This window comes from Hakea prostrata, chromosome 7 (assembly GCF_041222555.1).
Source record: "Hakea prostrata isolate BN-2017 chromosome 7, UWA_Hpros_2, whole genome shotgun sequence".
NCBI classification, from domain to species: Eukaryota; Viridiplantae; Streptophyta; class Magnoliopsida; order Proteales; family Proteaceae; genus Hakea; species Hakea prostrata.
This window is the reverse complement of record NC_142606.1, coordinates 16,174,798-16,198,334: the sequence shown is the minus strand read 5'-3', so window position 1 is coordinate 16,198,334 and position 23,537 is coordinate 16,174,798. Positions and strand designations below refer to the sequence as shown.

Sequence of the window (23,537 nt, the reverse complement as noted above, 5' to 3'; positions counted from 1 at the left end):
TTAGAGACGCATCGAACATGTTAAATTCTAAAGAATTTGAAGGATTGTAACAACGGTTTTCTTATCACTGAAGACCAACCTAATTTCTACCAGAAAAAAAGTCCAAATCAATTCAGATTTTTTGCATCCAATTCAAAACATCGGATCATTGAGTTGATTTTTCAACATTTCACCTTTTTTTCTATAAGGTAAAGAGCCCTTTCAGTTGATTCTTTGAAGGGTTAAAATTGGTTTCCACTGCTTAGACTTGAATGGTCTTACCTGAATTAGTTTTTAAAGAAGAGGTCTACTTGAGTACACAGGAAGGGGAAACTTTGGAAATGGTGTACCCAGTGCCGAAGCTCCCACACTGTGGGGTCTGGGGAAGGGACTTTCTAGGCAGCCTTACCCCTGCTTTGCAGAGAGGCTGATTCGAACCCGCGACCTCCAGCGCACAATGGAGAGACTCCACCATTGCACTAGGTCCGCCCTTCGAAGGGGAAACTTTGGAGTGCCACAAAAAATAAAATTGCTCAAGCAGATGTCAAAACATAGAACTCTAGTAACAAGACATACAATAGTATATAATTCAAAACAGGTTAGACAGAAAATCAAGAATGATCCTCTCTCTCCGCTCTCAAAAACACGTCTAGAAAGGATGCATAAACTGCTAAAGGGTCAGAAATATGCTTGAGAAAGGACTGTTGACAAATCAAAAGCTTGTGTTGGATTTGGTCTTTAAGATTTTGAAACTGGCCACTTGTTATCGGCAAAGCTATCCATCACCATCCATCTGTGACCAAATCATCACAAAATTTCTCAGACATTTAACCTTCAGCCTCGCATCAAGGATGACAAAATTGCATCTCAGCAGAGACATCAACAGCTAGATCCCTGGAACACTAGCATAACAGTTAAAAGTAAGATCAAGAAAGTCAAATGAGGAACACCGCAGTCCAAAAGCACAAAAAAGTGCTTGTCCCATGTACAAGCACCAATATCCTCACATACCTTGGGTAGGGATCCTCAAGACGATTTTTCTCCATTAATCACCAATATCCAAATTTTCATCATCCTTCATGTACTTCTCTTGCACTGCTGCCACTGTGATTGTTATGTCAAGCAAAACTTTGTATTCCCTGGGGGCTAATAATAATAATATATAGAAGAAAAAGGGAAGAAGATAGATTTATAGCAACAGCGCATCCAGTTGAACACCTTCAACCCACAACTATTTCCTTATTTGATAGTGTATCATGTATGCCACCATATCACGGCTAGATTCTGAAACTAAATATTCTTTAATGTAAGACAGAACCTTGTCACATCAGATTACAGCTACAGGTGATACAAGGCTATGGAATTTTATATAACCAAAAGGTGCTACTTGCTATGGATTTGGGTGCTCCAGGATATAAAAGAACCCCCCACCCCAAAAAAAAAAAAGAAAGAAAACCCAAAAACTGGAAAAACCAATCCAAACTGAGCATCCTATATAGGTAAATAGTACAGCCAGTGTAAAAAATTAGCAGCATACTGCTGACATCAGAAAGATATGTGGCATTCCTGTAATTTTGTGTGCCTTTGAGCAACATTCTGACCCCCCCCTCCTCCCCCAAAAAAAAAAAAAAAAAAAAAATTGAACTGGGAGGAAACTTAGCTAGCAGCATGGAGAAAAGATAAGCAAGCCCCAATAAAACTGTCCCATCCACCCCTTCCAAGCGGTAATTGGCGACTTTGACCAAGGTCAACAACATCCGGATTTCAAATTTACCCTTCTATTGAAAGGAGAGCCATACAAAAGGGGCCAAAACTTACTAATGCATTGATTAAGTAATGCATTTACCATCAAGCAACTAAATTGAGTTAACTCCACAGGTATCAGGAATTTCATTAAAAGGATATCTGTAATAATCCCAATCCAGAGGACCCGCTGCAATTTTGCTAAACTCAACTGCACTACCTTCTATTCCAGCAAATATATAACCGTTGCTCTTGTCTATTAGCTTCACTAGATTCCCTACACTCTCTTTATCCTGAAAAAACATATATGATCCAGCTCAAGTAATGGGGGAGGAAAAATGAAAAACAACTAAAATACAGATGGAAAATTGACATGCCTGGATATCTAAGGTTGTAAAATTGACCAGACTAAAGTCTTCTATAACCTCACACAATTCCTTGGTGAGCTTCCTGCAATCAGAAAACAAAAATAGCATGTATAATAATAAGCCTTTCAATTATACCATCAAAGACGATAAGATACCCTGAATCCTCGGGAAGCAATATAAACAGTGATCCCAAAATAAAGAAACAAATGATTATATGTGAATTCTACTGGCAGTTTCGAGGTCAGCTATATTTCAATTGGTCCCAGCACAAACATGTGGAGCAATCAGATGATTCAAACCAAACAGATGAATTTAAGTATCATGACTTCAGAGTTTTCCTTCATGTGAACCTTTGTTGACCCTATGGTTTTTCCCCCCTAGAAGAAACACATGTTTTCCCTATGGAAATACTTTTGAGTTTGATGTAAGAAAATAGTATCAGATGGAACAAGCCAAATGTAGCAGATAGATCAGCTGACCCACCACATTTGTGCCATCCATAATCCAGCTACTTAAAACATGAAACAAGAACAAGCAAAAAGTACTATGACTAACAAGCTAAAATTCACCATTACAAAAAGGAAAATAAAATAAAAATAACTGAATAAGGATGAGAAAAAACCGATCAATATCAGTTAAACAACACAATGGATGGGACAATCATCACAAACCTGTATTTGGCAGAACGAGGATCTTGATCAAGATGGGATTGTAGATAAGATAAATCTTCGACATCCGTATAAAAGTCAAGGTTAAAAGCTGCAGATTTACCAATTAATGATGAGCATAGGATAGACTTTCGGATTCCAACAAAGCAAATTACTTGACACTTACCGAGCTTTCCATAGCTCTCCACGAGATCAATCTTAGACAGCACGTTGATATGTGGGAGTTCCAAATGCAACATGGTTGATAGAGAGAGAAGCAGAGCACTCACATAGTTCCCAGGATCACTGCACAGGTGGGCATCAACTAGGTGCACAGCAGTCAACTGGATCCAAAAAACAGAACCCCACTGAGATTCTAAAAAAAATGACAATATTTCATTGATAAGCTGAGGATTCTGCCTAGGATGCACAAATGCAAAATAGCAGTAAAAATAATCATACCCTAAGGTTCAGCTTCTTTATAAGTTTCTGGATAACATTCTTGGCATTTGAGTGAAGAAAGAAAAGCTCCACTTGGCCAGGAAAATCAAACAGGAGATAGTGATCTGCAAATTTGTTTTAACATGTTAGCATAGCTCCAGTTTCATTGGTATCCAGCAAGCCATTAATGAGATAAGCATGATGGACCTGCTCCCAACCCAGGGATTAATTCATGCAATAGAAAGGACACCAATTAAAGAATAGAAATCTAACGAAGACTTCATCATGCAGCCATGCCCAAAAAAGTTAGCCCCCATTCTAGTGTTAGATGGTTATAGGTCTTGCCAAGGTGGTTTGACTTCTTATGAGTTATAGTGTTTCTTCTTCTTATATTTCCATAACCTTGTTCAAAAACTGTTGTGCTCCCCATCCCTGTCCTTGTAGTTCAGCCTTAGAAAAATGATAACTCAAAACCATGCTGCATCACTTCCACCCCCGCTCCCCAACACACACAAACCAAATTAAAATGGGAAAGAAGGGGGGTGGGGGGGAAGCCATCCAGCAAAAAGCCAGTAGTAAACAAGGATTAGGAAGGAGCTTCTCCACAGGGAAAGAAAACTAGCCCCCAGGGGCCATTGAGAAAAGTAAGTCACAAGTGTTAAGTACATCACATATTTTAATGGAGCTGATTTTAGAAGTCATATAAACTTCCTTGGCTCTAAATATTGGTGACCAGAAAGGACAATTGGCACCAAGAGTTTTTGAACATTGTTACCATATCAGAGTATAGAGATCCAAAAAAGGAAGATCTTCAGGGGAAAAGAAGAGAAGTGATTGATTAGTAGAAAGAGGGTTTCCAAGTTGACTTCTCACCTAAGTAAGTATGAGTAACTGAATATAATATAATCCAACTATGCCCTCACAGCAGTACATCGTACTATATTTTCAAAACTTTACTAAAATATTTTAGTTTAACCTCACTATGCAACGGTTGAGACAGAGTGTCAACTGCAAAATTACAACTCATGCTGATTAAGCTGACTCCTTACTAAATGAATCCACTCTGTATCATGTTCTCATAATTATTTCCATTTAAATAATAGTTGCCCATGCAAAGCTACCAGCCTACCATTGTATATTTTCTGGGCGATTATTCCTAGGTCATTTTCAGTGTACCTTTGTTCCATTAGTTCCTCAAATCTGCACGGTATCACTCCTAACAGGTGCATCTAATGATCTAACATGCCCATAACATCACCTCAACACCTTCCTTCATCAATCAACAGTAAGTAATTCCTAGCATAAATCTTCCAAACTCTTACGAATGTAATCAGGGAACAGGAAGCAACAAGCAATCAGCTATCTATACGTCTGCACTTATGATAAAGTCAACTCTGATTGACCCCAATGCATCATGATTCCATTAAAAAGAAAGAAAGAAGCATGCAACAATGCCAGAAGGAAAGAAATCTTATTTACAGAACCGAAAAATTAAGCATGCAAAATGGTTCGACTGACTGTGCATTGCATGAAACCAAATGAAAAATCCCAAAAGTGCACAAACTGCAGAAGCTGATTCGGGTATACTGACCTTTGAGAAGAGGCTTCAACTTGGATTCTAGCCAGTCAATGTTTTTCTCCAAGTAATCCATACAATAAACTAAACCTGGTTAAAATGACACATTAATTCTCGAAATGCAGAGTATGCCCACACACACACACACACGAAAATATAAGAGGATTATACAACTAGAACTATTTTATGTTTCTCCAAAAGATCATACACCTCAAAATAATCAACAAGATCAAATGATTTCTATTACCTGATTTATGGCGTTCTCACATTCCTTTTTTTTTCCCCCTCTTTTTGCCTGGGGTGGGGGAGGGGGGGGGCAAAGTAATGAATTCCCGATAACAGTTGGGCTACATCAAGGGTCAATTTTATGCCCATATCTATTTGCATTGGTAATGGATGAATTAACCAAAGACATTCAAAATGAGGTCCCCTGGTGTATGCTTTTTGCGGATGATATTGTGTTGATTGATGAGACCCAAGTGGGGATTAATGCCAAATTAGAATCATGGAGAGTAGCTTTTGAATCAAAAGACTTTAAACTTAGTACATCGAAGACAGAATATCTAGTTTGTAACTTTAGTCATAATCGAACAGATGATGAGGTGGTGATACTTGATGATAAAGAGATTCCTCAGAGTGATTGTTTTAGGTACCTAGGTTCAATTATAAGTAAAATAGGTGATTTAGAGGATGAGGTTTCCCAAAGAATTAAAATAGGATGGATGAAGTGGAGAGGTGTGTCCGGGGTCTTATGTGATCAGCGTATTCCATTAAAGCTTAAAGGAAAATTTTATAGGACCGTTGTTAGACTAGCTATGATGTACGGTGCAAAGTGTTGGACTATTAAAAAGAATCATATAGATAAACTCAGTGTAGCAGAAGTGAGGATGCTAAGATGGATGAGTGACAAAACTAGGATGGATAAGATAAGAAATGATCATATTAGAGTTGGTCTGGGAGTTGCTCCCATAAGTGATGAGCTTCGAAAAAGTCGTTTGAGGTGGCACGACCACATTCAACGGAGACCTATAAATGCCCTTGTACGGAGAAGTGATATAATCCATATTGAAGGAACTAGAAGAGCTAGGGGTAGACCTAAGATAACCTAAGGAGAAGTGGTGAGAAATGATATGTATAGCTTAGGCCTTGTATCTAGCATGGCCTCGAACAGAACTGATTGGAGGGCAAGAATCCATGTAGCCGACCCCATTTAGTTGGGACAAGGCTTATTGTTGTTGTTGTTGGGGGGGGGGGGTGTGCTCTATCATTTCCAGATAAAAATACCCTTGTGAAAGGGAGAGTGTCAGCATTTGGTACCATTCGTCAAATATATAAAAAAAAAAAAAAGAAATTTCTGTAAGATAGGGTTTTCTCTCCTTTGTTTGGTGAATTAACAAGAAAGGGGAAAACAGGTGGTGGGGCAAATACAAGGAGGGGAAAACACAAGAAAGGGTAAGCCAAACCAGACAAACTGGAGACAGCCAAAAACAAAAAGCTTAATCGCTGAAGAATCCATAAGAGTGGGGTGTGTCAACATTTGACATCTAGAAAAAACATTAAAACAGATGGCTTTCTAGTGAAATCAACAGTACTTGAGTCCCCACCAAATCTAAAATCAAAGCCCCAAAAAACCAGCTTACCAGTGTAGTCATCAGATAATGTTGCCAGGGAAGGATCACAAGACCCACGACCATCTTTAAGCAAAGCATGTCTAGGGCAAGGCAATAATGGATGCTAGATGTTTCTCCTAGATAGTGCAGGAGACGAGGGCAAAAGAAGAAAATTGCTCTGTTTTCAGCATCTTCCAAAAAAGGATGCAGGAAAATAAGAAAAAATTTCTCATAATGGTGATTTTCTCCTTTTCTTTTTGGATGAAAACAATTTTGTCTTGCTTTTTTTGATATAAAATGCAAATAAGAATAATACATTGAAAAATAAGAAAATTCTCAAATAAAATATCATTTGCTTGAAAATATTTTTCAAGTAAACAAACAGGCCTTGGTAAGATAGAATTTATTCATAAGTTTTCTTGTACCTGATTTTCAACTGGAAATAGACAGAACTTCAGATAAGGGGTTGTAACAAATTCTATATCAAAACTGACCTCCATTGGGGCCAAGAGAATGTTCAATCATCACATCACTGAGTTTCACGAGATCCTCAATATTGACAATACATTCATATCTATCTCAACATATAACGGAGAACAAAAACAGATCAACAGACTAATGACATGAAACTTTCATTCTGGAGACAATAAATCATCACAATTGCATCAAAATGCAGAGAACTTAAACTTCTTGGTGAAGTCAGAAGTGGATACGGCAGTGCATCATTTGCAGGATCCAAATTGATGACAGCAACTTTCCTGCATCAACAAATCACATTTCCATCTTTCAGTTGTAGAAGTTAACTAGATCTTGCAAAATACAAGACAATAATACATCTCACTAAAACTTGAACAGCACAACACATTAAAAGAGCTGTTTGGGGATTTTCAGACATGCATGAGACATTTTAGATATGGCACAGGCAAAATCAGAATGTTCCTGTGAGCAAACATAATTTACAGGGACAAAATGAGAATAAGTCTAGGCAGTTTCCCAACAAATACTGTAGCTATGGAAGAAATTGAAAACAGTGTAAAGTAAAACACAAAGTCTGAACATTCAGGGACCTCTAGGATTAGGTTTGGGGAGAGTAGCTTTCAGTGTAGCTTTCCATTTCATATATTAAACCATTTTAATGTTGAGGTATTTGAGTATGACAAGTATGGTTGAAGTATTTGAGTTATACCCAACGTATGTTCTAATATAGGCTATCAGATCAGTTATGAGCCAACGGTGTAATGGGCTTTGTGGGAGAGTCCAACTAACCATAGAACCTAGTGTTAGTCTATAAATACTACTGGAAGCAACAGTCTGGGTATTCCAATCTAGACACTCAGGGTGTAATGCTTTAAGCAACCTTGTGCTTAAACTCTAACCCTAACAATCTTAAAGCATTAGGAATTTCTTTGTGAATTTCAATTAGTATACTTGAGAGCAAAGTGAAAAATCGATACGATAGGATAGTTAGAACCATCTTTTTGAGAGTTGGGAATTTACAGTCAAGACTAGTAGAGGCCCAAAGAAACGAGACGATCAAAGTCAAAGATGATCTCGCTCCTGAAGCAGAGCTCTTCTTTCGACAATTACAGAAGACTTCCTTATGCTGCCTCGACATCTACCTGATGGGCAACAAAGCAGCCATTGAGAAGGAGAGTGCTAGACTGTATATTCTCCTACATCTCAGTTTGATCCTTCTGTTTAGGACGAGATCACAGGTTGCCGCCGGTCCAACTGCATATGGTGTTGCTAGGAAAGCGTTACGACATCCATGAATTCTGGGTCAGACTCAAAGGCAGCCATGAACTGCGGCAAGAGGCACACCTCCAAGTCCACACTTCCTCCTCGTTCCTGCCTTCCCTCATTGTAGAGGACCCTTCTGAATGCAGTGCACATCGGGCAAGGAAAATTCCCATGGACTCAAGTGGCTATTGTGCTTATCCAATAGACACGTGATAGACTCCCGTTCAGATAAGAGGAGTTGGGTTTTTGACTTGGCTAAGAAACAATCACATGCTGATTTCCATTAGGATTTTTCCCTTCTTGAAAATTGTGATTAGTGGTATGCAGTGGTGCAATATTGAAGCTCATCTTGCCAGTGTGAAGATCTGATCCTAACCTCTTGCAAAAGGTGGCCGAAGGCTCAGACTGTATCTAGTCTTTTGAGGATTATTTCGGTATTGTTTTGCTTATATGTACGAATCCTCTTGGCCCCTTCACTCGTGAGAATGAGATTGGGCCAAGCGCTGGAAGATCTGGCATCTTCTCATCCTCATTCTACGGTTATTTGGAAGACTGATGGCCAAGTGGCATATTTTCCTAATTCAGTAGTGATGGGTTTACTTCAAAAGTGGGGTTGGCCTTTTTGTGTACAGTGAATAGAGGAAGAGAATTTGAGAAATTCTCTTTGAAATTTCTAAGTAGATCGTGGACTCTACTTGGGCTTATGTGAACAACCGCCATAACACATGGGAGAGCTTCAATGTTTACTTGATTTGTCCCTTTATTGGAGCAATTCTGGCTGCTTAGATTTTTCGGGCAAATTCGTACAGATAAGTACTTCCACCTCTTGTATTTGATTAGTTATTAATCATATTCGTTTTGTTTTATGAAATGATTTTTCTGAAAGATGAATGTGTTGAGATAGGAATTTTCCCTCTCTCTATCTTTTCTCCTTCGATTTCTTTTATATTATTTTTATATATAAAGAAAATTAGTTATGAAATCTAGAATATGATTTCTCTTAAGTGGCTAGGTTTGTTAGCTGATCAAAGCCCCTTCTTGTGGTTTATATGCATGGTATATTAGATGGGTGACATTTGACTGAAAAACCTCAAATTGAACCCTTAAGCCATGAAATTTGAAATAGGAGACCCATCTTGTTTGGGTTGCTATTTATTCTACATTTCTACTGTTAGTGTACAAAAAGAAAAGATTCGATTAAAGTGAACAAAGTGATGGCTTTATCACTGCCGAAATCTAGAAAGAAGCTGCCACTTACTCTCTTCTGTCAAGAATTTTTTTTGAAAAAAAAAAAAAATGTAAAATCAGTGCAAGAAAAAGAAAACAAAGTTTGGATGAAAGAGTTCTAAATTTGTTTTATAAAACACTAATGTGTTTTTTTATTCAGTCTCATGATTCTTGTGTTGTTGATTCCTGGTCTTGTAAATAAAAAGGACATGTCTCTAAGTTTTTGTTTCATATCGAGTGATTCATATCAGTTTTAAATTTTGTGGATTCTGATAGAGTGAATGATATGGACAAAGAGTATATTAATTATAAAATCTACATGAACAAACTTGAAGGGTATGTCATGAAAGGTTTCAAACATAAAGACTATAAATTAATTTAGTCTTTTATGATCTTAAATAAGCACCTAAATTATGGCACAAAAATTTGACAAAATAGGTAAAGAGCTTTGGGTTTCAAACGAGTAACTCTGATAAATGCCTTTACTATAACTCTGTGCCGAATAAGGTTATAATTATTTGCTTATATGTAGACGACATGCTGATTCTTGGTTCTGATCATTCTGTAGTGAGTGACATTAAAGAAACCTCAGCTAAAGAATTTGACATGATGGATCTTGGTATTGTAGACACCATTCTTGGCATAAAAATAAGTTTTTCTGGGCAAGGAATTACCCTTAGCCAAATTTTTTTTTTCGATGAATAAAAAATTAAATTACTGAAAGCCAAAAGCACATACAAAGGAGAACAATGGGGGGGGGGGGGGCCTCTGTCAAGTAGAGGACAGGAAAGTAACTGATAGACTCCAAGAACTAACAATCAACCTATTTCTTGGAGAGTCTACAACAGGGGGTGGGGAAGAGAACACAGTCTAGAATAAACATCAAAATAGATGGCGTTCCAAATCATATCTCGAGATCGGGATTTGGAAGACCATCTCCTCATGTTATGCTCCCACCAAAGATGGTGAATAGTGGCGGCATAGACAAGCTTACCCATAAGGTCATAGATAGTGGTATCAGCAAAATGTCTCAGGATCCATTTCCAATCTCTTGCAAAGCCCAAAGAGCGACGCGATCTGAGCCAAATGGAGGCAAGGGCTAGGGTCCAGATATGGCTAGAAATAGGGCAACAGAAAAAGAGATGGTCGATGTCCTCTAAACTATTCCAACAGGTGGTGCAGTTAGGGTTTGCGGGGATGTGGCGGCTAATGAAAAAAGCTTGGGTAGGGAGGGCAAGGTTAAGGGCTCTCCAAAGAGTAAGGGCATGGCGAGGGATATGACTCTTAAACCAAACAAGGGGGGACCAAGGTATAGGGGGAGAGGGGGCTCTCAGGAGATTCCAAGCCGAGGCAGTGGAAAAGGAGGTAGGGTGGGGGTGGAGCCAAGTGATACGGTCATCGGAGTGGGAGAGGAGGGGGGGAGGGAATTCCAAACCTGTGTGAGACTTGGGTGGGGGCAGGGGGACCAATGACCAAAGGAAATGAAAGAGGAGAGGGGGGTAGATTTTGGGATACGGGTGTTATAAACGGTTCTAGGGCCAAGGAGAGTGTACAAATACCCATCGGATGCCAAGGGTCAAGCCAAAAGGAAGTGGAGACACCAGAAGAAACTTGGACAGAAATGGCGGGAAGAGCGCGCTCCCAAAGAAGCAGGAGCTTTCTCCAAATCCAGGAGGGGTTAGAGGGAAGCGACACAGTCCAGATCGAGTCATTCTTAAGGAGGTAGGAATAGACCCAGGAAACCCATATGGAGTCATGTTTGGAGGCGATCTTCCAAATGAGCTTCATGAGACAAACGATATTCATATTGCGAATACGATGGATTCCAAGACCTCCCTCAGATTTGGGACGGCAAATGGACTTCTAGCAGATCGGGTGAAGGAAGCGAGGGGACTCTTGGCCTCCAAAGGAAAGCACAGAAAATGGACTCTAAAGAGTGGATAATGGTTTTAGGGAAGATGAAGATGCCACACCAGTAGAGATAGGAGGATTAGAGGACAGAATGGATGACAAACGAAAACAGCTTACTCTTCCAGAGTTGAAGTTTTTTCTGAATATGATCAAGCATGGGGGAACAATGGTGGCGGGTGAGCCGACCGGGGATAAGGGGGAGACCAAGATAGGTCACAGGGAAGGAGCCTGGGCTGAACCCAGAGAGCTGAAGGAGGGAAGCTCGGGTAGAACCAGAGATGCCAGAGAGAAAGATGGTGGATTTCTCAAAGTTGACTCTGAGTCCCGAGAGGGATTCGAAGAGGGAGAGGGTAGATAGGATAGAAGAGATGGAGTGGTCAGCCTTAGAGAAAATCATGAGATCATCCGCAAAAGCAAAATGGGTGAGCTTGAGAAAACGACACTTGGGGATGGGAGAGATGAGCAATTGATTAGTTTTGGATCAGATGAGGCGGGATAGCACTTCTAAGGCAACGGTGAATAGATAAGGGGAGAGGGGGCATCCTTGACGAATGCCAACTCGCGTTGAGAAAAAACCAGCCGGGGAACTGTTGGTGATGACAGAGAAGTGAGGAGTGGAGATATAGGTCTTAATCCAATGGACAAAGGAGGGGGGAAGCCCATAGCCGAAAGGACTTCACTGATAAAATCCCACCGAATAGAGCCAAAAGCTTTATGAAGATCAACCTTCAAAAGGGCAGCAGGAGATTGGTTAGCTCTATCAAAACCACGGATAATCTCAGCATAGAGGAGAATATTGTCAGAGATGCTCTAGCAGGCAATGAAAGCCGATTGGTTGGGGCTCACCAAAGAGGGGATAACCAATTTAAGACGATTGGCAAGTACCTTAGAGATGAATTTGTAGATGAAATTACAGAGAGAGATGGGGCGAAAGTCAAGAAGAGAAGAGGCACCAGGCTTTTTGGGGATGAGACAAAGAAAAGTATTGTTGATGGAGGAGAGTTGAGAAGGGTTAAGGAAGAAGCTACGAATAGCATGAATGAGATCAGGTTCAATGAAATCCCAAGTGGCTAGGAAGAACCCCATACTGAAGCCATCGGGGCCAGGGGCCTTGTTGGCTTTATGGGAACGAATGGCAGTGCGGATCTCGTCAAGAGAAGGGATAGAGCAGAGGGAAGGGAGGAGCAAGGGGTCAATGAATTTATTGAGGATGGATGGAAGGAGGGACGGGCGAGGGGGAAGAGAGGGGGGGAAAGAAGATTCGAGAAGGAGACAACTTCCTCCTTGATACTAGGGGGGTCTGAGATCTAGACACCACCGCTAGTGAGAAGGCAAGGGAGGGAGTTGAAGTTGTGGCAAGCTCTAAAGGAGCGGTGGAAGAATGCGGTATTGGCATCACCAAGCTCAAGCCACTTGATTCGGGATTTTTGGCGGAGAAAGCTCTCTTCTTGGGCTACTAGAGAGGAGAGTAGCAAGGAGAGGGATTTCTCCTCCGCGGCCAAGGACGGGCAAAAGGGATCAATCTGAAGCTGGGATTGAACTCTGGCGAGATCATCACGACATGCGGAGACCCTAGAGGTGATATTACCAAAAGAAGCAGAGTTCCAGGAACGGAGGGCAATTTTGGTGTTGCAAAGCTTTCGAGCGAAAGCCACAAGGGGGAGAGAGTGACAGTGGACAAGTTGGGACCAAGCAGTCATGACAGTGGGGAGGAAATAAGGATTAGAAATCCACATATCGAAGAATTTGAAAGGTTTGGGACCGAAGGAAGGATGGTCAAGGAGCTTGAGATGGCAAGGGGAGCGATTGGAAAGAAGGGGAGGGCCAAAATGGGCATGAGCGAAGGGGAAATGGGTGAGCCACGGGAGGTTGATAATGAATCTATCAATCTTGGAGGCGATACTGGTGGAGCCAGATCTGTGGTTGTCCCAAGTGAAAAGATGGCCAGACCAATGGAGATCAGACACACCCGCACCATTAATCCAAGAATTGAAATTATCAACAGCCACAGAGTCAGGGGGTTGCCACCAATACGGTCATTTGAGAAACAGACTATATTGAAGTCACCCCCAATACCCCAAGATTGGCCCAACAAGGAGGAGATAGAGAGGAGATCGGCCCAGAGAGGAATCCTGTCCAGTGAGCGGTTAAAGCCATAGACAATTGAAAGATAAAAGGAGGGGGAGGAGGAAGAAGAAATATGAAAGTGTAGGAGTTGAGGAGAGGAGAAAAGAAGGGTGGGCTGGAAAATTGAAGGGTCCCAAAGAATCCAGATTCGACAATTAGGAAAATAAGAGGAGTTGGAGATAAAAGACCAAAAAGGAGCAATGGAATTGGCAATTCGACGGGAATTGTCACAATGAACATGGGTTTCTATCAAAGCAACAAAAGAAGCCTTAGACTCGCGGATGGATTGTTTTATTTCAACTTGTTTGGCAACAGCTATTGGGGGGGGGCGGTAATCAAGCTACAAGGGGTTGGGGAACCATCAATTCTATTAAGCATACACAAATGGTCATCTAAACAAAGAGGAGGGGGATTCAAACAGGGATGAACCAAGGGGGGAGGGGGATTCGAACATGTCAAGGTCAATAGTTGAGGCAGAGCCAGGGGTTGAAGGGGTAAGTGAGAAAGTGGATTCGGTGATGGAAGGGGGTAAAGCAATATAAGGCTTAGGGGACAGAGAAGCGGAGGTGGATAGTTGGTTGATGGGAGTATTAGGTTTAGGTGGGTTAGCAGCCAGGATGGGTTTATGATAGTTTAAGCCAAAGGGTGAGCTAGGGGTGGCTTTAGTTGGGCTTTGGGATTTAGAACTGAAAGTTAAATGAGAGGTGGGGTTAAATGGGCTAGGTTTTAAAAGGCATCTTGAGTTGGGATAGTTCAGAGGAGTAAGTGGGTTGGTGGGTAAGGCCGAGGGCCATGGGAAAAAGGCCCATGAGCCAAAGGTGGGTTAGCTGGTAAAGAAGAGTAAGGCGGTGAAGTGTCGGTTAAGGTAGGGTTTGAAAAAGAAGATTTGGGAGATCGTGTAATGTCGTGGGAGGGAGGAGGGGGTTTAAGGGAAACAGAAGGTAAAATGGGATGGTTCAAAGAAGAAGGTTGCAGATGGGCAGAGATCGCGACAAAAGTAGGACTAGCACGAGAAGGGAAACATACCTGGGAAAGTGTGGCCGGACGTACCAGGGACCTGGAGGACCTAGCTGCAGGAAGCTTGAGGATGCCATCACGATCAAAGGTGCCAAGGACGATGGTAGGAGCAGGCACAACAGACACAAAATCCGACGTCAGGCAAACAGGCTCAGCAGGAGCAGGCAAAGCAGTAGTTGAACCAATCCTAGTGACAGGCACCGAAGGAACAACAGAGGTACGAAGGAGCTTTTTCCTTCTCCTTCTGTAAGTTTTACAGGTGGGAGGAACAACTGGCGGAGGAGAATCATCGGCGGCAGGAACAGTAAGGAGCTCCAGCCGATCAATCAAACTTCGGGGAATTTCCGAGGATGGAGGAAGCATAAGCTCGACAATAGGTGGCGGCGACAGCAGAGTGTCTCTAGAAGGCGAAGCAACAGCAGCAGCGAAAGGGGGAACCGACCGAAGGTGCGAAGACGAAGAATCATTTGCAGGATTCCCCAACGTCGCCTCAGGGAACAGAGGCAAAGGGGCAGCAGGTGATGGAGTAGCAAGACCGACAGTGCATTTTTGAACGTCATGACCGAACGAGAGGCAGTAGGAACCCAGTCATAAGCTATAATCTGGTTGAAGAGAACACCCAAGTCGTCAACAATTGAAATGCAGGGAGGCAGAGGCTTGGAAGCCGGGACCTCAACACAAATGCGAGCATAGGACAGCCTTTCGAGTCTAGAAGTCTTCAAGTCAGAGTGAAGCGGGCAACCCAAAGCAGAGCTGATGCGACTCAGGCATTCCTTGTTCCAAAATTCCAGGGGAAGACCAAGCAGGTTGATCCACAGGGGAAGAGAGTTGAGGTCGACCTGCAGAGGGGGCATGGAGGGCTCCCAAGCTTAATGAAAATAGGGGATTTCCTTACATACTAAGGGGAACCATTGATGGCTTTCGAATGGCTAGCAGGGGAGGAGAACTTGAAAAGAAGAATTCCATTATCAATAACAAATGTATTCATGGAACCCAGAGAATTCCATTGTTTGGCAAAAGAGGCCTTAATGATGCCAAGAGGAGGGCAGGGGCCAAGAAATTGCCCTAGGACAGCATTCTTCCAACGAAGGATTTCAGGACCAGTTGCAGAGGAGGGGCAGCGCACCAGAGGAATGGGCGAGTCAAAGGAAGGAGGGAAGAAAGACAGGTTGCAAGAAGAAGCTTGGGGGGAGAAAAGAGAGTTCCAGGCATTCGGCAGAGGAGAGGAGGTGGTCACCGGAGGAGTGGCGGAAGGCAGAGGAAGGGAAGGCGGAGCGGAGGTGGTCATCGGAGGGGAAAGGGAAGGGGAAGGGTCATCAGAGGTGGTCATATGAGGGGAGGGAAAATTTTGAGTTGCGGTGGTGGTGGTGGAGGAAGGCAAGAGGAATGGGTGGCGAGCGGAGGTGGTCATCGGAGGGGAAAGGGAAGGGTCATCGGTGTTCATCAGAGAGGAAAGGGAAGGGTCATCAGAGTTCAACGAAGAAGAAAATATTCATTTGTGCATGATCGAATTGGTGATTCTCCACCACCAGGTAAGTTAACAAGCTCTATCCTTAAAATATCAGAATCCTTTAGCCAATTTAGCTATATTGAAAAAAACAAATTTCTAAATGGAGATACAATGGATGCAAATTAGTAGAGACGTTATATGATTATAACAAAAGCTTGTACCAAATGATGGTAAAGCTGTGAATTAGTTAGATCATTCTAAACTGATTGGTAGTCTCTTATATGCAATAAGTTGCATTAAGTCAAACATAGCCTATACAGTAGGCATGCTGAGTTGATTCACTAGTAATCATAGTAGAGAGCATTGGCTTGCCTTTATAAGGCTAATGAGATACCTTAATGGTACTTTAAATTATGCTCTTCTCTAAATTGGACATCCTCAAATTTTGGAAGAATAATTATAATGCATTTATTGCTCAAAAATAGAAAAATCAAATATACTAGTGATTATTTTTACACTAGATGAAGTGGTTGTTGAAAGAAAATCCAAGAGATGAACTTATATTGTTTTTAAGTTCTATCTTTTATAGAATCAGAATTATATTCTTTAGGCTCAAGAAGAGATAAGGCGGAGAGTGGATAAAAGATTTGATCCTCGATATTCCTTTGATTAACTTACAAAATTATTTTGTGATAATCAAGCAACAACAATGATAGCTAATACCTCACTCTTTAATGGTAAGAGGAGACAAATTAGGTTAATGCAAGTTGTGCTAAATTATCTAATAGAACAAGAAGTGATCACTTTAGTTGATGTGTGAGCAAGATAGAACATGGCAGATGCCCTTACAAAGGGATTGAAATACAAATCGAATATTCAAAATTGTGGGGGAGATGGGGTTAAAGACTATATAGATAGATATGTCTTAATCCAACTCTATGTTATTTTGAATTGTTCAAATTTCATCTAGCCATAGTTAGCATTCATGACAATTTACATATTTCAGATAATTTGGCAGGATTGTGGAGTATAAAGGTTTGTGAAATCATTCCACATTGATGGTATAACAACCTTTGTATGAAGCTTGATTACCTTATTATTTCAAGCAAGGAATACGAAAATTGTTGATATGTTTCGATGATGTTATTGTTTTCTATATATCATTCCACATCTGATGATATGGTCTTCCATAAAAAGGTTTATCATTCCAAATTTAATGATATAACCAATAACAATGTTGGACATGATAATTCTAACATTTCAAATAGAAACATGGAATGGTTCTTTGTAAAAGAAACCATTTAGATCTTGTTCTTGTATAGAAACTTGTGAGAATGCGAATGATTTTCAGTCATCATGTGGTTGTACTAAGTTCTTTTGATTGAACTAGATACTTATGCAAATGATTGAATTCATATTTTGGTAAATTTGCAATGGATGACGAAAATGAGCGAATCCAATCCTCTAGCTTAGTGGAAAGATTTACTTGACAAGTAAAATCACTCAAAGCTGTTAGGATGGATCTCGATAAGGATGACTCACTTTATAAGTAAATTGTTCAAGGATGCAAGGAACAAATGTATTGTTCTTTGTGAGAATAAGTAATTCAATTTCAAGAAGAACTTCTAATTAGATTGGGTTTAGATTTGTTCTAAAACTCATGTTTTGATTCAAAGTGTTCTTTTGGATTTTATTGAATATTATTCTCTTTTGGAAAGTTATGAATGATTTTGTATTGAGTTTGAACATTACATTTCTAAGACTAACGCTAGAGCCATATATAGAACATAGGAGGAGATTGTTGAGGTATTTGAGTCATACTTAAATATGGTTGAAGTATTTGAGTTATACTCAACGTATGTTCTAATATAGGCCATCGGATCAGTTATGATCCAACGGTGTAATGGCCCTTATGGGAGAGTCCAACTAATTGTATAACCTAGTGTTAGTCTATAAATACTACTGGAAGCAACGGTCCTGGTATTCCAATCTAGATACTCAGGGTGTAATGCTTTAAGCAACTTTGTGCTTAAACCCTACCCCTAACATTTAACAATACAACCATCATCAATTGTGTCGAATATCCAAATAATAATAATACTAATAATATATTCACAGTAAACCCTCTTATAATCAATGCTTTACATTTCATGAACAAATGATTTCATATGACCAAGCATCTAGAGGAATCAAAGAGATACTTCGTCTGAAAAGAATTACTGCAAACCTGAATCTCTTAAAGTTTCTTGAAAAAAAATAAATTAATCCCGTAATGTTTAATAGTTGTAAGAAAGTACCTCCCTATGAGTTCAAGAAACTGTGACATGCCATTGCAATAGGTAGTCTTCCCCGATCCTGGCGGCCCGATTACGACTTGACCAAACACCATCTTGTTTTCTCCTTTGTTTCTTTATATACCTAAAAAGATAAAAGATAGAACTTCAAGAACCAACTTACAATTCAGAAAGCCCAAAAAATAAATAAAAGAAGTAAACTAACGGAATCTGCACCTTCTAATGCAGCTGCAAGGGATTCGAGAGGCAACTCTGAGTCTTCTAATTCTGACTAAAGAAATTCCTGAAGTTGTGACACAAATCACAGTTTCAAACTATGAATTGTCTCCTTAACTTAGCATTTTCAAGTAATTAACTCTGCTGATGAAAATTTGCTACAGTACCAACTCAGTTTCGAAACCATTCAATATAATAAGAAAATAAAGGCAGAGATGGAAGAAAGCAAAACCAGAATAGCTTCCAATATACATTTTTCGCGAAGTGTCCGCCGAAGCCCTTCTTTTAATATACGAACGGTACGTTTTGTTGCTACTCTGCTCCGCAGTCGTAAAGCTGGAGGTTTCGAGAAGGAAAGGCGGGTAATAGATATCACTTTCAGGGGTGTTTTGTAATTTAATTTTCTTTTACGGGGGTATATATGTAATTTATTATCACTATAAGGGTTTATGTGTAATTTTTTCTATAAAGAAAAGCGGAGGGAAAGTAAGAAAAGCTGTGGACTAGCACCAATCAAATTCTATTAGAAGGAATCTTACTCTAGTGTAATTTTCAACCATGAAAAAACCTAATTGAAAGGTAAACCAAATCCAAAATCGGCCGGATAACTGAACCGAATTGATTGACTGTGTGTTCATAATATCCATTCAACCCTTTTTCCCTGCCGGAAGCTCAAGAGTCTTCGGAATTTTGAAATTTGGACTTTGTAGCTCCAACTTAGAAAATCAAATCTCTCTCTTTTTCTGTATGTGCTGGTGATTGCCAATTCAATTTCTTCTTTCTAGTATTTGGTTAAAAGAACTTTCTTTTTTACTTAATTAATCTACTCACTCGAGAGTTTGTCTTCCTTTTAATCTTTGTCTCTTCCAAATTTTGTACTTGTGAATGGGTAGGAGCTGTCTCAGAACATTTTGTACTGAATCCATTTGATGTTCATTTCCAGAAGCAGAAGACGTTAAGTTCGTGTCAATAGAAGTTCTCATTAAAAGCTACGATCTACCATGGCTTTGGCTGCAGTTCATTTCATCTGCCCATATTCTCTACTTTCTCCAGTAAGTCTTTCTTTGTTAATGATTCTGGTTTCTGATAAATCCCTTTCTTTTTTTTTCCGGGGGTTTAGGATGGGAGGTGGGTTCTATTTCTTTTCTTTTTTCTGCTTTTTCTTCATCTGTTTCTTCACTGTAAAAGGTTGAAGTCAGATTGCAAACTTCATGGCGAGTGAACTTGTCTGTTGTAGCAGAGGTTAGCCGTTTAATCCATCTACCGCATGTCTTTTCTTTTTATAGTTCTTTGAATTTGTTATATCTGATATGCTGGCCGGTTAATCAAACTAGGAATCGCCAGGGAACAAAAGTAATGGGAGACGAGTATGGAGGCGAAGAAAGCTGGTATGAAGAGACTTTGCTAATTTTAGCTCAATTATTATAATATATAATATATAAGTTGCTTTGCTTCCTTAAAAATATAAATCCTGAACTGGTTATGTATTTGAGTGTGGAAATGTTTTCCTTACCTTGTTGAGTACTTCTCTTTCAATCAATATATGTGAAGAATGTTTCTTTTAAGTGGAAGTGCTCTATTTTAGAACCTATGACAGGAAATGCCACAAGAAAATGTTAAACAGAGGGTTGATTATCAGTCTTCTACTTTAGTTTGATTGTGAAACTAACCCTAAAGGAACAAACATAGTATATGACTTATATCTTATGTAGCAAAGTCCCCCTATTGAAGGATATTATGAGAATTCTTCTTGAGTCAGATTCTCCAATACTGCAACTCTTGGTGCAGGTTGAGTTGTGCCAATCAACCCCAGGATAAAACAGCCCCAATGTGAGCTATCTATTAGCGATGCTTTATCACAAAGCCAATTAATGGCACCAAGACTTATGCTCAACACTCTTGAAACAATGTAGAAGGAAGAAACCCTGCTTGTAGGGGTTGATAAGTAGGGAGAAACATTTTTTCGATGAAATGAATTGGCAACAAGGCCATCCTCTATTTATAGAGGCAAATGGCTCTGATTGATATTTAACATGCACCAACACAGGAGTTCTCCTGGCTCATCCTACTGCTAGGATAGGCTACCACACCAAGAATTTTGGGATGCTCTGATTACTCATTACCGTGATTTGAATGACATTTCTCCATTTTTTCTCTCTGTGCTCCTTGTCAAGTCCTTTGCTGAATATTTCCTGGTCGTATAAGTCACTGACTTTCCAAACTGGATACTCACATAGAGAGAGAAAATTAGCAGTTGATCCAACCAGGGGCTCTTCACCACAGTGTAAACTCATCAATTTTTTCAATTCCAATCTATTCCAAGAAATATATAAATAGTATTAATGTTATACCAAAATAGAAATTGAAATCAAGAAGGAAATTACTTCAGAGAACGAGATGAATAAGTGGATGTTTTTACTTCCATAAAGTAAAATATTGCAAAATTAAAATCAAGCAGGAAACTACTTTGGAATTAGAAAACTGACTTATAAGAATCTGTTTCTACTTCCATAAAGTAAAATATTGCAAATTCTTCCAGGTATTCCTTACCCTCCTACTTGTAACTACATTAGGTTTAGTGCACCAGAACTAGCAGGATGAGAAGGCAAAAAGGAAAATATGGGAAAGGAAGACTGCATCTAATTATGCTTGAGAGGAAGCATAGATGCCTCCATGGTCAAATGAACCATAGTATCAAACTTTCACTTAGTAAAACAGAAGACCTGCTACCAGAGTTTAGAAACCAGAACCAGGTGCTTGTGTCCCTTGCAGGAGGAATACTTTGACAGGACAGAGGAAATCCTAATCTAACAGTCAAGTCATATGCAATCATTATATTAATCCACCTCCAAAAGGCTAGGGCTCAACATTGAAGAAGTGAAGCTGAGCCTTCCTTATTGCTTCATTCAGCCATTAGAGAAAAACCAAAGGGTTGTAATTTTTGCCTTACCAGCAACAAGTGTTCAGTTCCAGAAAAAGTTGAACAGCTTGACTTCATATCAAATTTAGCTTCTCACTTGTTCTTCCAGGAATTTTCTTGTGAATTTATAGTACATCATAGACAGCTCTCCCAAGGTGTGATACTTTCTTAAAGTAACAACATGTTGACCCACAAATATTTCTTAGTTTTGGCAGCTACATTTTGAACTTAGGAAGAGGCACCTTCGGATCTTTGAAGAGATGACCGTAAAACTAGATTTTAGGAATTTCAATTAGATTACGATGTGAACTTTCATCGCCAACTTGCCAAGGGGTTTGATCATGTGATCTCATGATTGATTGAGTGTGACTTCCATTACCTTGCTTTAGTTAGATATTTCCTAATGCATGCATCTGTCTCCCATCCAAAATATGCACTTTATAGAGCTACACCCTTAAAGTTGATGTTCCTTTAACTGTCCAAGTTAAATTTTGTATTGTGCTTCCTTGATACATGTGAACACCATATAAATAGTCTTGATTGGTGTATGTAAATTTGAATGGTATCTGCAGTTTGCTCATTCGAAATACTTATACGTGATCATGTTAGTAACCTTCTATACCTTGAAGTTTTGATGACAGTACCATTTACTGTGCTCAGGTTAAAATTTGATCGTAGTGTAAGGGATTTTATTAATGCTTCTCAGCTACTTTTGACTTGCTGGTACTTAATTTAATGAATTGCAGCGTAATGCACCTACACAAGTTCATGAATTGCAGCATAATGCACCTAACCAAGCCAGGGGATAAAGAGTTAATTCTCTCTTTTGATGACACACTTCACTAGAACATTATTAGGTTCAGATTTTTCATAATCATACTGATATATATCAAATGAAGGGCTGTTACCCGCCATGACCCTATTGGCAAACAAGAAGGGAAGTTTTAGTTTAGATAATGAAAACCAAGATCAATTGACAAAATGGAAAATCTCCATTACAGATGAAGAAAGACGAGAAGGTGCGGTACAAGATGGAACGCATACCTTTCCTGGAAGAGCAAGTGAGAAAGATAAAGGAAACAGGGGGACTTCTGAGCATGGATATAGAGAGGCTATTGCTATCAGAAGACAACCGGTTTGATTTTGTGAACGAAGTAGCTGCGGAGGCGAAAGAATATGTGGAGAATAACCGGGATGAGTATGGTGCAAAAAAACCTATCCTCCATGTACTAAGCAATCGTATGAATGATGCTGGTTTCTACCGTCCGGAAGCTTATCTGGAGTCTGACCCTTACAGACCTGGGCCTAATTATTTGAGAGAAGAACAAACTTGAGCTACTCATGATCTTCACTCCAAAAAATAATAATAATAATAAAGGAGAGAGTGACTTTATATGATCAAGATCTCTTATCATTTCTGCTGTCTCCATCCTCTAATATTGAGATTAGAATGCACTGGTAGACCAGCTATAGGCATGTATTTTTTTGTTAAGGTATGTAACTTTATTTCTGTATGTCTAAACTGTAAAGTTGATGAAGAGCACTTGGACTCATACCTGATCAAGTTGGATTATCTTGGCTGCTTTTATCAGATTAATTTGTATGTGATTTGCATTAGCATTTCCATTTTTCTTTTCTTCTGTAGAAAAGAGACCCACTAAAAAGAAAAAAAGCTGAAAAAAGAATGAAGAGAGAAATATGGGGCATACCCAAGAAAAGAAACAAAGGAGACAACTCCCACCAACAGCAAAGTCATTAGATGGGGCCTCAACAACTGCTAGCTAAACCTGTATCCTGGTCTAGATATGGCATCAAAGCAATCTCCTATGGAGAAATGAATTAGGATCGAGAAGTACCAGACTTAGTGCTAGCTCATTGCACTTGTTTTTGGATTTTCCTTTCTTCTTTTCTTGGTGGTATGCCTAGATGAACTCCATTGGTATGTGCTTCAATAGAGGGTTTTTTTTTTTTTTTTTTGGGGGGGGGGGGGGGGGGGTGAGGAAGATGTAATGAAAATCAAACTTCCTTATTTCATGCTTATGAAAATAGAGTCATAACCCAATTGGAGATTAGCAAACTACATGTTGTAAATATGAGAACTAAGCTTAAGAGGTAAATGCATCAAGGAGCACCCAAGAGAAAATGGAAAAGAAAAAGAAGAATTTAATATTTGGCTGAACTCCCCATGGTTGGACATGGACCATCCAATTAATCCACATTAATTTATCGGATTGGACTTGTATAGGATGGGTGGCTCCCAGCATTTCCATG

At 39.8% G+C, this 23,537-nt stretch overlaps 2 protein-coding genes across 6 annotated transcripts; one reads left to right on the top strand and one right to left on the bottom strand.

Moving 5' to 3' along the window:
- Positions 1–205: 205 nt before the first annotated feature.
- On the bottom strand, positions 206–18,690 carry QQT1 (P-loop containing nucleoside triphosphate hydrolases superfamily protein). Of its 5 annotated transcripts, none has more exons than XM_089162879.1 (13): positions 18,599–18,690; positions 18,347–18,413; positions 18,134–18,254; positions 7,078–7,122; positions 6,859–6,938; positions 4,770–4,844; positions 3,200–3,303; positions 2,925–3,081; positions 2,762–2,849; positions 2,100–2,172; positions 1,885–2,015; positions 991–1,085; positions 206–881 (listed from the first exon to the last, which is right to left on the bottom strand). In XM_089162879.1, exons 3-12 carry the CDS (start codon positions 18,223–18,225, stop codon positions 1,025–1,027), a joined length of 906 nt encoding a protein of 301 aa, XP_089019005.1. In that variant the 5' UTR covers positions 18,226–18,254; positions 18,347–18,413; positions 18,599–18,690; the 3' UTR covers positions 206–881; positions 991–1,024. The 5 variants fall into 5 exon arrangements, with proteins under 5 accessions (XP_089019005.1, XP_089019006.1, XP_089019004.1 ...); XM_089162880.1 differs by having other exon boundaries at positions 206–772; XM_089162878.1 differs by having other exon boundaries at positions 207–873.
- Positions 18,691–18,954: 264 nt separating this feature from the next.
- Positions 18,955–22,962, top strand: PTAC7 (plastid transcriptionally active7). Its single transcript, XM_089164336.1, has 5 exons — positions 18,955–19,091; positions 19,290–19,398; positions 19,535–19,588; positions 19,681–19,734; positions 22,268–22,962. Exons 2-5 carry the CDS (start codon positions 19,348–19,350, stop codon positions 22,598–22,600), a joined length of 492 nt encoding a protein of 163 aa, XP_089020462.1. The 5' UTR covers positions 18,955–19,091; positions 19,290–19,347; the 3' UTR covers positions 22,601–22,962.
- Positions 22,963–23,537: the final 575 nt, after the last annotated feature.